This window comes from Esox lucius, chromosome 13 (genome assembly GCF_011004845.1).
Source record: "Esox lucius isolate fEsoLuc1 chromosome 13, fEsoLuc1.pri, whole genome shotgun sequence".
NCBI lineage: Eukaryota > Metazoa > Chordata > Actinopteri > Esociformes > Esocidae > Esox > Esox lucius.
Genome location: NC_047581.1, coordinates 11,778,725 through 11,796,434, shown reverse-complemented (window position 1 = coordinate 11,796,434; position 17,710 = coordinate 11,778,725). Strand labels below are relative to the sequence as shown.

The following is a 17,710-nucleotide window of genomic DNA, read 5'->3' as shown; positions in this document are numbered from 1 at the left end:
CGAGCATCGTCGATCAGTCGTTTTAATCGTTGTTTGTTCGTGGGATCACTGAGGAAGAGCTGTTGTTGGGTTGTCAGTAATGTTGAATTGATTCTGACTTAACACTTCCCTGTGAGGTGATGTGTGGTAATGACGGGCCACCTGTGAATTACAGGCGAATGCTAAGGGTGTACGTGTGTCGAACCTATACTTCACTTACCTGACCATCCTCAGGAAAGTGGCTAACCATGTGGCTTTGCTGCAATCCACGGGGAACACCAGCAAAAAACAGGTAGGCACTCCTGATTAAAGGCTGGGATAATTTTGGTGATGATCTGGTGTTCTGTTCGGTTGAACACCAGGGCTGTGTTCTCTCAGGAGCAGTACGTGGCGGCCGTCTGTGAGAAGGTGTTCCAGAAATTCCCAGACTTCACAGAGCGATGCAAGCAGGAGTCCTTCGAGGCCATGTCGGACCCAGTGTACAGCGGGAAAATGAAGGTAGTTTGGTCACAAGCACTGAATACCATGTCACCTGTATGGGAAAAGGCATTATGTTCACATGTCCCCGGGGGTATGGGGTTTTGCGTCATCTGCATCCTCCTCTACCCCCTGTTACAGGTTCTTCAGAGGCTGTTGAAACATTACATGCAGAGGAAAGACAAAGTACTGTTATTCTCCCTCTCCACTAAGGTATGAGATTGTATTGTGTTTGTAAGCCACAGGGGTTTGCTGCAGTTCTGTTGCTGTAGCTTTGTAACGGTGTGCGTTTGTGTGCGTGCGGCAGCTTTTCTTTTCATTAAGTGACACTTCTCAAATTGGAATGACCCACCTGATGTGAACCCTTTCAGCCCCTATCCATAATAACAGTTTTATACCCAGGCTGGGTTAATTCAACTACTACTGATCCATCCTTTACAGTGCTAGTGAGACTAAGGCATGTGGTGTGAAAAGTCTGTTTATTCTATAGAGAGTGATCCGTGCGTGATTTGGGGCTAAACACTGGTGTCGACTGGAATGTGGATGTCAGTTGTAATTCTCTGTCTGCCGGTGTGACCTTGTAGCTGTTGGATGTGCTGGAGAGTTACTGCATGGCGGAAGGCCTGGAGTATAGCAGGCTAGACGGCAATACCAAGTCCAGAGATCGGCTGAAGATCGTCAAAGATTTCAACAGCTGCCCTGACATCAACCTCTGCTTGGTGTCCACCATGTCAGTCCCGCTGTCCATGTTGCACGTCAGAGCACCGCGCCTTTGAGTGGAGGTCTTCGTCGGATACCCAAACCCAAATTATATCTAAAGTGAAAGAGATCTGTCATGTTTTTTTGTAAAATTAAAGCAGTGCCCGATCCAAATTGGATTGTAGGTCGGCCCTAACCCCAATCAGAATCGGATATATCCGAGAAGACCTCTACCTCATAGTACATCACCTGAGAGCATCGCCTCAGATCACCTCATAATGTATCACCACAGATCACCTCGTAAAGCATCACCACAGATCACCTCGTAATGCATCACCACAGATCACCTCGTAAAGCATCACCACAGATCACCTCGTAAAGCATCACCACAGATCACCTCGTAAAGCATCACCACAGATCACGTCGTAATGCATCACCACAGATCACGTCGTAATGCATCACCACAGATCACGTCGTAATGCATCACCACAGATCACGTCGTAATGCATCACCACAGATCACGTCGTAATGCATCACCACAGATCACGTCGTAATGCATCACCACAGATCACGTCGTAATGCATCAACACAGATCACGTCGTAATGCATCAACACAGATCACGTCGTAATGCATCAACACAGATCACGTCGTAATGCATCAACACAGATCACGTCGTAATGCATCAACACAGATCACGTCGTAATGCATCAACACAGATCACGTCGTAATGCATCATCACAGATCACGTCGTAATGCATCATCACAGATCACGTCGTAATGCATCATCACAGATCACGTCGTAATGCATCAACACAGATCACGTCGTAATGCATCACCACAGATCACGTCGTAATGCATCACCACAGATCACGTCGTAATGCATCACCACAGATCACGTCGTAATGCATCACCACAGATCACGTCGTAATGCATCACCACAGAGCCCAACAGTTTCAATGTGTGGAAGGTTGCCTCCCACATAGCCTTATATTATTATTACATATGGCACATCTCTGGTCAAATGTAATGGAGTTTATAGGGAATTGGGAGTCATATGTGTTAAATTGAATGAACCACTGATGGTTGGACTGTGCCAATTTCTCCCTCCAGGGCAGGTGGTCTGGGCTTGAACTTTGTGGGAGCCAATGTTGTGGTCCTTTTTGACCCGACGTGGAACCCTGCTAATGACCTACAGGCTATTGACAGGTATTCTTCAGCATCAAAACAATATACACAGTGCAAAGGAGAAGTACTCACTAACACAGATTTAGACAGATTTGTGAACAATATTTGAGAGTAATAGGCCTTTTGTGTACATAGAGAAAGTCTTAGCTCATGATAAATGGGGCCAAAAACAAAAGTGTTGCGTATATAGTTTTGTTCAGTGTAGATACCAGTAAGCTTATTACTGGATAATAAGCTGTTCAAATGGCCAGTGGCAAAAGCTAACAGCTCATAGATGCTATTTCTGCTGGAGGTTAACTTAATAAGAAACATTAGCCAGTTTAACACAATGCTCAATAGAGTTTAGCGACTGGTGAAATATGTAATGCTGTGGCATTATGGTTAAAGACAGTACCTCATGTGGAAGGCTCAAGTTCAAATCTATTGTGAACAATAACATTTTATTTCCACAATTCTCTCGTCGTTTCACTTGATGAAAAAGTAATCGTCACCTTTCTTGGTATGTGCCATCAAACGGCCAGTGGCAAAAGCTAACAGTTCACAGACGCTATTCATGGTGGAGGTAAACTTAGCAAGAAACGTTAGTCAGTTTAACTGTATCAATATAATTCACAAATGGCCAATTAGCTGTTAAAATGGCTTGTGTCAAAAGAGGATTTGTTCATATACACAAGGCTATACTGACACCCATGCTATATTCAGTGGGGCAAAAAAGTATTTAGTCAGCCACCAATTGTGCAAGTTCTCCCACTTAAAAAGATGAGAGGCCTGTAATTTTCATCATAGGTACACTTCAGCTATGAGAGACAAAATGAGAAAATTATCCAGAAAATCACGTTGTAGGATTTTTTATGAATTCATTGGTAAATTCCTCGGTAAAATAAGTATTTGGTCACCTACAAACAAGCAAGATTTCTGGCTCTCACAGACCTGTTACTTCTTCTTTAAGAGGCTCCTCTGTCCTCCACTCGTTACCTGTATTAATGGCACCAGTTTGAACTTATCAGTATAAAAGACACCTGTCCACAACCTCAAACAGTCACACTCCAAACTCCACTATGGCCAAGACCAAAGAGCTGTCAAAGGACACCAGAAAAAAATGTGTAGACCTGCACCAGGCTGGGAAGACTGAATCTGCAATAGGTAAGCAGCTTGGTGTGAAGAAATCAACTGTGGGAACAATTATAAGAAAATGGAAGACATACAAGACCACTGATAATCTCCCTCGATCCGGGTCTCCACGCAAGATCTCACCCCGTGGGGTCAAAATTATCACAAGAACGGTGAGCAAAAATCCCAGAACCACACTGGGGGACCTAGTGAATGACCTGCAGAGAGCTGGTACCAAAGTAACAAAGGCTACCATCAGTAACACACTACGCCGCCAGGGACTCAAATCCTGTAGTGCCAGACATGTCCCCCTGCTTAAGCCAGTACATGTCCAGGCCTGTCTGAGGTTTGCTAGAGAGCATTTGGATGGTCCAGAAGAGGATTGGGAGAATGTCATATGGTCAGATGAAACCAAAATAGAACTTTTTGGTAAAAACTCAACTTGTCGTGTTTGGAGGAGAAAGAATGCTGAGTTGCATCCAAAGAAGACCATACCTACTGTGAAGCATGGGGGTGGAAACATCATGCTTTGGGGCTGTTTTTCTGCAAAGGGACCAAGACGACTGAACCGTGTACAGGCAAGATTGAATGGGGCCATGTATTGTGAGATTTTGAGTGAAAACCTCCTTCCATCAGTCTTTGGAGGGAGTTGAGAGTCCGTGTTGCCCAGCGACAGCCCCAAAACATCACTGCTCTAGAGGAGATCTGCATGGAGGAATGGGCCAAAATACCAGCAACAGTGTGTGAAAACCTTGTGAAGACTTACAGAATATGTTTGACCTCTGTCATTGCCAACAAAGGGTATATAACAAAGTATTGAGATTAACTTTTGTTATTGACCAAATACTTATTTTCCACCATAATTTACCAATTCATAAAAAATCCTACAATATGATTTTCTGGATTCTTTTTCTCATTTTGTCTCTCATAATTGAAGTGTACCTATGATGAAAATTACAGGCCTCTCATCTTTTTAAATGGGAGAACTTACCAATTGGTGGCTGACTAAATACTTTTTTGCCCCACTGTAGCACTCTGTGGTGTAGTGGTTAGCAACACAGCCTTTCACATGGGCGACCTGGGTTTGAATCTCAAGAGGGCAATACATTCTATTGCAGTCCGGCTGAGCTAGGCTTGATGTATATCACGGAAATATATTTGGGGGCTTATTCCCTTTACAACAGTTAATAATTAACACACACCGGTTGAGACTCACAGAAAGTAATGGGTACCCCTATGAGTTTATTCAAAATCGCCCCTCAACCAATTATAGCATAAATGACCTAAACAGGGCTCGATTTTTATGGATTTTCTTGTATGTTTTGACCTGTTTTCAGGGCCTATCGTATAGGCCAGTGTCGGGATGTGACGGTATTCAGACTCATCTCTCTGGGCACTGTGGAAGAGGTCATTTACTTGCGCCAGGTTTACAAACAGGTACATTCTAGGATCTTGTCCAACCACTAGGCATTAATATGTCCACATACTCTGTGTTTACATGGGAAGACATTGCCCAAATAGTACCCTCAGGTACATTACCCCTTCATAGTGGGCCCAGGTCAAAAGTGGTGTAGTACACTGTGTCTATAGAAAGCCTACACCTCCTTCAAATGTCTCATTTTGAGTATCATGCATTTAAAATAGGATTCCCCCCACTTATGTACACACTCCACACCTTTGAGGGTGTTTTGTTATTATTGTGAAATGAACTTATATTTCACTATTTTGAATATATAATTGGTAGCTGTCAACCCTTGTAATAGTAATTGTAAATGTCGGGAAGTGAATTTTAAAGTAAACGGTCAACCATAAGTACCAAGAAGCTTTCAAAAGTACTTAAGGACTTAAGTGTTCCTGTGACATATTTTTGGCCTAAATGTAAAGCGTTACGTTTGGCTCAAACTCATCAGGGCACATCACCCAAAGAACACCAGCCCTGTAAGGCAGGCTGGCGGCAGCCATTAATTAACAGCCATTAAAATGTATTCCACAATGTTCAGAGAAATACTTGTGGAAAACCTGTGGTTCTCGAAAACAGAACTGGGACAGAATTTTACCTTTTAGCATGACAACGACCTGAAATCCAATTTTAAAAATTTGTGCCATGAGATTGCTGTCCACCAACACGCCTCAAGGAACTTGAGTCTGAACAGGTTTTTGAAGAAGAATGTTACACAGCTGTAATTACTGCCAAAGGTGCTTCCATGAAGTATTAACACAGGGAATGTGGAGACTTATACACTTAAGATATTTTAGTTATGTAGTTGTGGTATTTCATGAATACAAATACTTCAAGGCGGTGTAGACTTTCTAAAAACACTGAATATGGATTAGGGTGTCATTTGTGGCTCACCGTTCTGACTGATGTTCTTTCCCTCCATCCCTGTCTGAGAGAATAGCAGCTGCAGTGCACTGTGGTTGGGAACGAGAGTGCCCGGCGCTACTTCGAGGCGGTGCAAGGCGCCGACTGCCAGAAGGGGGAGCTGTTTGGGATACAGAACCTCTTCAGGCTACAAACCCAGGGGACCTGCCTCACCAGAAAAATACTGGAGGTCAGAAGTCACAGTGATTGCCTGGGAAATGATCTTCTTTTACGGTTGTGCTCATAAGTTTGCATACCCTGGGCAGAAATTGTGAAATTTTGGCGTTGATTTAGAAAATGTTACTGATAATGCAAAAACAAAAGGATAGTGATCATAATGATAAAAGAAATCACCCAAATGGCCCTGATCAAAAGTGTACATACCCTTGAATGTTTGGCCTTGTTACAGACACACAAGGTGACACACAGGTGAAAAGGGCAATTAAAGGTGAATTTCCTACTCCTGTGGCTTTTTAAATTGCAATTAGTGTCTGTCTTTTGTACAGGGGTCAGTTCATTTTTTTTTCTTTGTTGACATGTTTTGTTTTATGATTGCACCATTCTGTTATGATCTACAGTTCAATGTGAATCCCATAAGAAATAAAGTACATGTGTTTTGCCTGCTCACTCATGTTTTCTTTACAAATGGTACATATATTACCAGTTCTCCAAGGGTATGCAAACTTTTGAGCACAGCTGTACCTTTTAAAGTTTCAAACACTGTCAGGTGTTAAAAGAAAGTACAATGGCAAATGTAGGCAGAATGTTTTGTTTTTATGTGGCTTCAAATGGAACTGTTGCAACATGTGTTAAACATGTATATTAAATATACGATTTATATAAAATATAATATTTATTGCTAGATGATATATAAAACATACAATGTATTGATAGATGATGTATCAACATAAGATTTGGTGGTCGATGATCTAAACACTGATAGAAACACAGTCTCCTGCCTTGGAATGACCTGTGATCTAAACACTGATAGAAACACAGTCTCCTGCCTTGGAATGACCTGTGATCTAAACACTGAAAGAAACACAGTCTCCTGCCTTGGAATGACCTGTGATCTCATGCTGCAGTAGCACACAGGTTCTGCAGTAGTGAGTCTGATTTTCACAAGGCATTCGTTAATGGGGATTCATCTCTACTTGCGTGCTTGTATGCTTAAGTGTGTGTTTGTGTCCTCAGCGGGAGGGGCGAGTGGAGGTGGGAGTAATGACTGCCAACACACACACTGGGGAAGTGGAGGGGGAGACGGAGGAGGAGGAGGACAGGAGGAGGAGGGAGAGTGTGAGTAACTTATTTTTTCTGGGATATTGTCTTTCCCATCCCTCACTCTCCCCATTCCCACGTGAAAAATACGTCTCTCTTTTCCTCTTTCTCCATCTAGCTTTTTCTATCTAACTCTCTTTTTTTTCTCTTTCTCACTGTGTTTCTGTCTCATGTCCAACAGATGGACATAATTATCCCTTTATAAGACCACACTGAAGGCTATCTGTTGTGTATTATTTATTTACCCTGCAGTTTGGCCTCTATCTACTGTGACAGATCCCAGCTAAGACCTGGGACAAAGTGTCCTTTTATAAGGCTGGTATGTACTGGGGCCATTCACACTTTAACAGCCACGATACACCAGGGCGCAGTAACACGCAAACACGCCACGCAGGAGTCGTGCGGTTGGCGAAAATCATCCGATTAGCCTCGCTGTAGGTGGTCTTACTCACAAAGGCCTTCGCACAACTCCATTCACACCATAAATGCCACAGTGTTTCCTGTTGTTAAATGTGAATGACATCATGACTCGCAGCGTGACACGTTTGTGTATGGATGAGTGTTGTCAAAAGGGTCTTTTGCTGTACCCAGCATTGAGAAATGCCTCAGGCACGACCCGCCCCATTCTGGAGCTCTGCCCCAGCCCCAGGTCACAACCCAATACGATGACCTCTTGTGCAGTGAATACTTGACACGCAGACAAGCGGGAAGCTCTAGTCTGAATGAGGTTGAAGTGAGACCAGGTCGTGAAAGACAGAAAGCGAGGCGGAAGAGTGCTTGAGAAAAGTCTTAACAGCAGTTAGCAAAATCAATAGACGCTGGAGAAGAACTGAGTGAGACAAACAATATGTTGAGGTACTAAGAAAGTAGCTCAAATTACCTCATGAAGCTGGTTGAGAGAATGCAAGAGGTGTGCAAAGCTGACATCAAGGCAAAGGGTGGCTACTTTGACAAATCTAATTTTAAATGTATTTTGATCAGTTCAACACTTTCTTTTGGTTACTACATGATTCCGTATGTGTTATTTCATAGTTTTGATGTCCTTGCGATTTTTCTACAATGTGGAAAATAGTAAAAATAAAGAAATACCCTTGGATGAGTAGGTGTGTCCGAACTTTTAACTGGTATTGTATATACAGTACGAGTGAAGAATTTGGACACACCTATAAATGATAAAATAAATGAATGTTCTGCTGGCAACTATAGAGAAGTATTTGGGTGAACAGGATTTCTCTGCATAGTGTTTAGACTGGTTGACCTTCTGTTGCAGGAGACTGGAAAGGTTTCAACTAAGGACCCCTGTGAACCAAGTAATGGAGGGGTCATCAGCGGTGTGGGGGCATCAGCGACGTCCAGAGGACCCCCACGGAGGATACTGGACTTCAGCAGTGAGGAGGACGATGAGGGAGGCTGCAAGAGGAAGGTCGAGCCCGCGAACACCTCTGCCCCACCCGGCCGTCTCAGTCTCCTTCAGCATGGCTTCTCCAGGCTGCTCCAGAGGTCCGGGGTCAGGGCTGGGTCAGGGGAGAGCAGTCAGAGTGAGGGGGAAGGCGGGGGCTCGGAGGAGGACGGGTTTGAAGGCACCTCTGCCATTGGGACAGGCTCCAAAGGTTCCAGCACCGCAGGGAGTGGACGCCGCCAGACCCCTGGACTGACCTCAAACGGGGGGCGCCCCCGAGACGGAGACTGGGACACCTCATCCGGTTCTGAGGGACAGGAGAAAATGAAAGGAGAGAGGGGGGATGGACAGAGGGAGCGAAATCGTATGCCCGTCGCCCTGTCAGAAGACGGTGAAGACGTGGGGCGAGTAAGAACAAATATAAAACGAGCGAAGAGGGGGGCGGAGGCAGACGCCGATGAAGATTCACCCTCGTCCGAGGGAAACAGTAGCCCGATTGCTAAAAGCGTTGTTCCCAGAAGGCACCAGGACTTGTTTGACTCGGATGAGTCTGAAGATATTGACATGGACATTGAGAGGCTGCTGAAACCCAAAGCGCTGAAGAGATCCCCCGGTCAGTTGCGGAGGAGGGTGAAGGGGATGGACGCCAGACTGGCCAGCAACAGACCAGTAGATCCAAACATGAGAGACAGACACACGGAGGACATAGAGACGTTCACCTCCTCAGACGAAAACCACATGCCCGTCAAAAGAGGCCGATCTCTTCTAACACCGCAGACAGACACATTAACTAGACTGAAAAGCCAAAAAGCCAACCGGACTATCCCCTCTGCCAAAGAACGTCTCGGTGGAACCATAGACACGTTTTTAGGTAAGGTCCAACTGATTCAGGGGCGGTGTTGATAAAGCCGTTCTGAGCAGTTTGTGAATATGAGGAGTCTTTGTGAATATTAGTTCATTAATATAAAAATCTATATTGAATGTGTTCATATACCAAGAATGAGATTAGTGTCTACGAGGTAGGCCGTTATTTGTCTCCCTGACGTTCTCCTTGGTCCTGTGTGTCAGGTGGCGTGCAGGAGGTGGCGTACACCCACTCGAACCAACATGTGGTGGGCGGAAGCAAGGCTGAGGAGAGACTCAGCAGAGCCGCTCTCAGAGATGTGTTTGAACTCCACAAATACTCCCAGTTTCCAGCCAATGAGCTCGTAGGCACACAAGAGGTACACACCCTTACTTAGGTCAGACACAGTCAACCAGTTGGTCCAAATACCAGCTGCCTGCCACTTTGTTTCTTCATAATTATTTCTACGACTTCAACAGCTCAGCCAATGTATATATTTTTATACTGAGACTGTGCCATTACTAAGAACCGTGGTTTGACTTTAGTGTGCCCCCCTCACGTTGTTGAAGGCGGAATGCAACCCCCCCAGGCAAACCGACTTTGACACCCCTTAATTAGAACATTTTGGACCACAAACAGTTTAAAAATCATATAGGTTTACATTGTTATTTTGTTTCTTTAGGCTATTCAAAAACTATAAAGGAGTTACATTGGGGTTAATTCCAAGGCACCGTAAAACACTCAACTTGAAGAAAGCACTTTATTTTTCCATGGAATATATTCCGTTAGGCTAGTGAGGGATCAGACCTAGACACGCCTACAAAATATTTATTCATTAAAACCCAGCCATCTCCAGCACTTTTTCCGTCATTCACCATTGCGAAAATGACACCAAACACAACGGACACTCCCTGGAAGTCACTGTGCTATGGCCTGCTGGAAGATGCACCATTGGGTGTGGTTTCAATATAGAGCCCCCAGTGTCCTTTTTCCTGTCAGCTACCTGCCCCCCTCCCACCCTCATTGGCCCCTACCCTGTCGGTGATTGTAGATGTGTTTGCATTACAGACCCAGCCTGAACTCTCCCCACCACCTCAGACCTCCCACGGCCGGGTGCAGGCAGAGCGGGAGGCGGCCCAGAATCCCCGCGTGGACCACCCCGTCACACACGCCTCCAAGAGCGTCCACCGGCCCAGCCGGCACACCACCGTCATCATCGGGGAGACCCCCGGAGCCATCCGCAGGTGAGGGGGGGGCAGGGGGTTATTCCTGGTCGAATCGTCGCTAATGTTGTGGAGCGCCCCCAACTGGTCCAGAATGACAGCACATCTCATGGTAATGTGCTTTGTGTTTGCCTATGGCGTCTTTAGTGTGGCTGTCTGGTCTTATTAATGCCTGTGTCATGTTAGTGTCTTAGGTCTCCCATCGTGTAGCCAGATGGTCTCATGTTTTAACGGGCTTTGTTCAACTGATGGGCAGTGTCCTCGAAGTTTCCATCTAGTCAAACAGTTGCAGTCGGTGAACGTTCAGAGGTTTTATTTGAGGGTATTTCCATACATATCAGTCACCTATCCTATGCATGCGATAACTGGCTGAGGTCTGCGACACATTGACCCCACCAGATGCTGGGTATGTTCTCTGATGATGATCTTACACTTACGTGAAAATTATTTAGCAGACTCTTTTATCCAACGATTTACAATGAGTGCATTCATTTTCATACTGGCCCCCCATGGGAATTGAACCCACAACCATCATTGCAAGCATCGTTCTCTACAAACTGATCTAAACAGGACCACATGTTCTTCTAGGCCTGCACTGTAGCTGAAAGGCATGTTCAATTAGATTTAATTGTGGAGATTGCTAGTCAAGATCTTTCCATTTTTTGGCTCTGAAAAACTCCCTAGTTGCTGTGGGAGGGTATTGAGGGTCATTGCTCTGTTGCATGATTTGGCGCCATCCAGTGAGTAAAAGCTAACTAGTGGTAAGCTAACTAGTTGAGCATTCTTCTGATTCTTAAGTTATCCTCTGTAGAGGTGGTCTTTGGTGTTCCAGATCTTTTGCGATTGGTGACCTCAGCAGTGCTTTCCTTCCTCCAAACGGAGGTCTTGACTATGTTTCTGATTTATAATTCCTGATAACCTTTCTTTTTCATATATTCAATACGTTACACCCAAGCAACTCCCCGCGGACTAAGGACAGGCAATGTTCTTCTGGAGTAAATCAGATGGAGTTCTGGTTCTTATCACTCTGCTCACTCAACCAGGATATCTAGACCAGAATCCTTAAGCACCAGAAGGAATGCACTCTCCAGGCCATTTACCTCGATTGAGCTCACAGGTGTTATTCAATTACTGACCCCCCAAACCTGGCCAACTACACCGCCCTCCCTGAGACTCCTGGGCACGGACGCAGGATTCTAACCCTGGTCTCTCAGTGATGATGGTAACTGCAAGGCGTGACTTGACCGCTGCACTATTCAGGGGCCCCCACCTTATAATAATTTTTTGAATTCAAATCCAAACTTTTGAAATCTGACCCAGAAGAAGAAAACATTTACTGTCCCACTGCATTTACAGTTTACTTACTGAGGGCACTGTACAGTCTTCTGATGTCTGTGTGTGTCTCCTGATGTATAGGCTGCCAAGTGTTTTCTGTCTCGTCTTGCCTTCCCTAAACCCACAGGAGGCCGTTTGCCTCTAGCCAGGTTGTCATTGTAAATACAAATGTGTTCTTAACTGACCTGCGTATTAAAATGAAGGTTAAAGAGAGTTGGAGACCTCTGTGTCAGCCGTACCACCCATTTCCCAGTATCTTTCTAAAAATTAGCTTGGTTGCGTTCAGGTCTTCCAGTACTGCCTTTCCCCATCTGTATTAAAGTTCTCCTGACATCGCCCAAAATGTATGCTGGAGGACATCCAAACACACATGCGCGCACGCACACACCTACACACTCGCACGTACTCTGTCGTTGTGGGATGGTGGAGTATGAAGGGGGTTTTAAAGGAGGATGTGTGTTTGCCCGAGGACATCCACACACACCCCCCCCAATTAACCAACCTCTTAAATGATTTAAATCTGTGCGCAACTCATTTTAATGACTGTTGCTTTATTTATTGTTTTTCCTATGAAAGCCACAAATGGTAGCAACACCTCATAATAAGTCCTACCACCAGTGGCTTTGAAGTATTTCTGTCCCAGTATGGTGAGTTGTTTTTAGGGACGGTTAGAAACAGGGCCCTGTGCTATACCATCCTTGCAGGATGCAACGCAACTCAGGAAGTGTCATGCACATGCTTTCAAAGCATGTATTACTGGGACTATCTAAGATGCTATGTGACTTTTTAACTTGTCTCTAGTTGATTCCTAATTGTGTGTGTCTGTGTGTGTGTGTGTGTGTGAGTGTGTCTGTGTGTGTGTGTGTGTGTGTGTGTGTGTGTGTGTGTGTGTGTGTGTGTGTGTGTGTGTGTGTGTGTGTGTGTGTGTGTGTGTGTGTGTGTTTTTGCTCTAGGAAGCAGCTGGAAAATATGGCATGTACGTTTGGATCCGGTTCATTGAGACAGTTTGCTGAAGGGGTTCTGAGGAGCACTTCTGCCCAGAGACTGTCTCAGCTGCGACAGTTTTACATAAAACAGGGCCCTGAGCTGGCCTCTGTTGTGAGAGACAACTTCCCTGAACCACACACAGCCCAGCCCAAACCTGACAGGACCGCCTCAAAACCTTTGTCCAAAGCAAAACTCAGACCCGGCTCCAAAGGGAACCAGAAAGCCGCTATTGAACCCCAAACAGAGCCTAGAACACTGCATAGGGCCGTTCCAGAACCCCCAAGAGATATTCCTTCTCTTGAGAAAAAGGAACTGGGGTTTCAGAAAGCTAGAGGCAGGAAGAAGAGGATCGGTGAATGTGGAACATCCTCAGCTGCTCAGCGCTCTAGTCCAGACCCGGCCATCAGCCCTCCGAGCCGGGGAGACTCCTCTTCATCACCTCTCTGCCTTCACCACCAGCCCAAGTCTAAACCCCCTCCCAGCCCCCAGGCAGGACGGAGTGGTCTACCGACCTCCCACAGGAAGGGGGAGGCTGTGGAGAAACAGCGGTACACCGCCCAGGCCTCTCCTCTCCCTTCGTCAACCCCCAACCCACAGGTCCTCCTCACAGAGCTGCTCGGAGACACCTCCATCCTGGACGACCTGCTTCGACCCAGAAGCAAGGCCTCGTCAGACACTCAGTCACGGGCCATTTCGTCACGGGCTACAGCACCCTCTCCATCTACTAAGACTAGGGCACCCCCCAAACTGCAAAGCGCATCCCCAATGCCTACCCCAGCGCCACCCGCTTCCTCTCTAGCCACCGAAAGGTCAAGAGGCAGCCGCAGAGACTTCTGGGATATTCTGGAAGAAGGCAATGAGGAAAGGATCAACCGACTGACAGACTTGTCTGAGGTGGAGAGGGTGTGTGAAACATCCAGTGTTACAGCCAGGGCCAGAGGAGGACGCCAGGAGGAAGAGAGCACGTCACTCTGGAAGAAGAACCAGAAGTTCCTGTGGAAGAAATGATCCGGGGGAAGAGTGATCGTGTTACGCATGTATTTGTTTTCGTAGCAATTTTAATGATTATTTTCCTTTTTAAATGAGTGTGTTTTTTAAAACTGAGGAATAAAACACTGACTAGGTTATTTTAATGAACTGTTCTGGTTCCCCTTTTCCAGTGTTAAAGGAAGGCACCCTGGGGTTATATGGATGTACAGAACTCCTTTACAAAGGGAGACCGAGCGACTGTTGTTAATGCACTGACGTGTTACCGTTGGTGACCGATGTCAAGGAGATAAATGATACATTGTAAAACTTAAATTACAGTTTCAAATAAGGCTTCCCCTCTATCTCCTCCACAGTTCATTTCCAGGCAGACCTGAGTTTAAAGTATTTTATGGGTATTTTAGTTATGTTTACGGATGTTTTTTTTTTAATATCTTATCTCTTAAAAATAATTAGTTATACTGGAATGTATTTACAAAAATGTCTTATAATTCATGCATTTTCTGAAATATTTAATTGCTTCCTAGATTTGTACACAGTCCTATTTGCTCCTAGATCACTTAAGAACTTTAATACTATGAAAAATACTATTTATAGGACATTTAGTAGTTAGGGATAGGTTTTGGGGTGGGATTTGGTGTGTGCGTGATGCATTAGGACCCGTAGATCCTTCAAGGCTGTGTGGGCATGTCTGACGCCAAACCCTGAATCTTGGAGTATTTATCCAGCTATCCAACAGTCTACCTCAAAACCACCTTTCCTTATGTTGTTATTAAGCCTAATGAGCAATATGTGGGTGTGCGTGTATGTTTGTGGAGTATGGAACGTGAATAGTAAAGCAGACAATTAAGACTTATCTGCTACTCGCTTGGTTCGGCTGTATTACAGCGGTAGTAACCCAGTCTGCCTGCCTGTGTGTGTCATGAATCACCACCAGCCTGACACTGTCTCATGTCTGCCTTCTAACATGGCTGGACCCCTGGTGGTCCTAAAAAAAAAAGACCCCCTTAAAATTAGACACTAGCTGTTCAGGGTTTGCAAGTTTGTGGGCTCCCTCCCTTCTCAGTGCTGCTTCTAATGGCCACAGAGTGGAAGAACCATTAGAAAAATAACCATAATCATGTGAAGATGACAGAGAGGCTGAGAGCTGCAGGACCCCACCCCGATTGCCCCCTTCATACACACACCGGTCCGTTCCAAGTGGTGCCCTTTTCCCTAAGTAGAGCTCTCGTTTTGACAGGGCCCATCTGCACAAGTGAGTGAGGGACCATCTGAGTCGGACTCGGAATCAATCCGACAGATGATTCCCTTCACCTTACAGGCTTGGAGAGATACCCATGCAGCTGGTTGACCTCGTTTGGCTGTTGGCTGATGTAAGCTATGCCCTGTTTGTGTTTTGTTCAGCTGAAATGAGAAAGTGGTGATTGCTTTCAATAAACAAGATAAATACGTGCCTCAACAGAACACTCGGCATACTTTACCGAAGGTGTGTGTACGAGTGTGTGTGCACGCACAGCCCTTCTGGGTGGTAAGAGGTTCCCAATGCATGTCTCCTGACAGACAGGCCACACACCTGCCACACCTGTTTAAATTAGAAACTAGGGAGAATAAAAGGTCTTATCTCTCAGCTACCACCTAAACTCCATGCCAGAACGAACAGATTCCTATCTACTGATCTAGTCTGACGACGGAGTCTTCTCCGCTCCACAATTTTGTCAACTATTTCATTCTGTGCCATATTCTGGGTAACAGTTTTAGCCAAAAATGGACTGCTGTCTTTTCTCCCTCTCCAGTGGGTGTCTTTTCTCTGTGTGTCAGTACAGCGGGAGGAATGTTTAGATTCCCTGTCACAGTAACCCGTCCGACTGATGCACCGACCAGGCCTGCTGCTTCTCCAGTTTATTTGCAGAAGTCATATAGACAGACAGACTGAGCGTTTGGTTTGATCGGTGAAAAAAAGCCTCAGGATTTGTGGGAACCTGTTGGGTTTCTACATAGATGGACAGGTCTGGAGTGGAGGCATGCGTCTCCTGTACTGGTGCCTGAAGCTTTTTATGAGAAACCGAGAATATGAAAACCTTGACAGAATATAGTGAAGGATGAGTGAACGGTTTTCCCTCTATGTAGTATTCAATTTGTTAAATGCCTTTTGCATTTGGACATAGAAATCATTTTAAATAAATAGTTTTTAGGCCAAATGTAAATTGTTTGATTAATGATCTTACTAAAAGCATCATATATGGGATGACCAAGAAGACAACCAGACAACAGATTGGTGCTATGATGGATAATTTTCTCTAACTTAAGTGTATCAACATAGCTCCTAAAGGGCTGTAAAACTGTTTGAACAACTCCTGTATAGCTGAGGTCATGCTGAATGGGAGCAACACGAAGGGTTAACTGAAGCTAGAACATTTATCATAGCATTTAAAACTTGTGAAATAGTTTTCCCTTATTATTGACAGAGGTGCTTTCACTTGACACCCCTCTTCATTTCAGGTTAGTAGGCAACAACCTTAACCCTTTCTTTCCCCATGCTGTGGCCATCTGCAGCCAAAACCCTTTTACTGACTAATAATGCTTTATAACATCTACACACCTACACTGCACAGCACTCATCTTCTGTCAATTACATTGCCAATATTGATTCTGTAAATGTTTACATGATCTGTAAATCGATGTATATTTTATATCTATTGCTCATATCCCTTGATCTTATATGCACATGTAAAGTCAGTTACAAAGATTTGTATACCACTAAGAGCACGTTTACCCCAAATGAAAGCTTTATCACTTCACCTCTTCCCTTGTCCTCCCTAATCCTCTCCACTTAAATTGCTTAAACATTCCGTGGGTGTTATTCATGTGAACAAACTCATACAGGCAACTAAGGGGTCTTCAAAAGGCCGTACGCAGGTTGATTAACCGTTTACTGGATGTCCGCTTGTTTGTGTTTTTAAGTTAAGTGGAAATGTTGAGTATGGTTTGAGGGCATTATGTTTCATTGTTTTTGTGAGAAATGTGAGGCTTGTGCACATTATGCGCGATGAACCCTGTATTGCTTGGCTGAGTAAACTACCTTGCTTTGGTGTCACTGTGGATGTACTGTGTTAGTATCCTGGTGTCATGGGCAAAATTGTCCTAAGAAAGAGTCAGTAAAGAGTGTGTAGCTGTATTTTATTTTCCTTCTTTACGGGGTTGAGGGGGTATCCCACAGTTGTTACGGTAACGCACCAAGGAGGTGTCTGAATAAAGAAACGTGTTACCCCCTCTCATTTCTTGAGGAAATTACACACCATTGGTGGACCATTCTTCTCTTAGTTTCCTTGGTGATCCGTTAGCTGTAATTGAATCTAATTCACTGGCGCGCTCTCCCTGTTGTTCTGCATCATAAAAGAGGTAGACTAGACTCAAACACACACAGGAATACAGCAATAATCCTCCAGTTCAGTCTCTTGTTCCCCAACTGGCTGAAAACAGAATGGAACAGAATCCACTTCCTGAATACTAACGATCCATTGCCCAGATAACCTTGTCCTCGGATCTAATCACTCACCACATAGATTCAATGACTAGTTAGTTTTCCAACAAAATGCAAGTGTTCTAAAATCTGCCTAAAGAGAATATGCACATTTTCTTACCAGTTGTGTATTTAGGATAAAAGGCTGGGCATTTTAATATCTCTAGAGGAAAAGGCTGTCTTGAACTTCACAGGTCTGTAAAGTTTGTCATAACATATTTAATCTATAGTCCAATAAACTTATGTTTTAGTGTGGGAGCACCACAGAAATATACTTTCAAATATTGTATCAATAGTTTGCAATTACTATTTCTTGCTGGATTT

At 44.7% G+C, this 17,710-nt stretch overlaps 1 protein-coding gene across 3 annotated transcripts in view; it reads left to right on the top strand.

The window, feature by feature from the left end:
* ercc6l2 (excision repair cross-complementation group 6-like 2) overlaps positions 1 to 17,159 on the top strand; it is a 40,534-nt gene extending 23,375 nt beyond the window's left edge. For all 3 annotated transcript variants that reach the window (XM_034296466.1, XM_034296467.1, XM_034296468.1), the window contains 12 exons: positions 155 to 271; positions 358 to 477; positions 598 to 669; positions 1,041 to 1,186; positions 2,267 to 2,362; positions 4,789 to 4,888; positions 5,851 to 6,003; positions 7,008 to 7,109; positions 8,362 to 9,361; positions 9,559 to 9,713; positions 10,403 to 10,578; positions 12,846 to 17,159. In XM_034296466.1, the coding sequence (XP_034152357.1) occupies positions 155 to 271; positions 358 to 477; positions 598 to 669; positions 1,041 to 1,186; positions 2,267 to 2,362; positions 4,789 to 4,888; positions 5,851 to 6,003; positions 7,008 to 7,109; positions 8,362 to 9,361; positions 9,559 to 9,713; positions 10,403 to 10,578; positions 12,846 to 13,887 (3,279 nt within the window). In that variant the 3' untranslated portion in view covers positions 13,888 to 17,159. The remainder of the gene's footprint in view (positions 1 to 154; positions 272 to 357; positions 478 to 597; positions 670 to 1,040; positions 1,187 to 2,266; positions 2,363 to 4,788; positions 4,889 to 5,850; positions 6,004 to 7,007; positions 7,110 to 8,361; positions 9,362 to 9,558; positions 9,714 to 10,402; positions 10,579 to 12,845) is intronic.
* Positions 17,160 to 17,710: the final 551 nt, after the last annotated feature.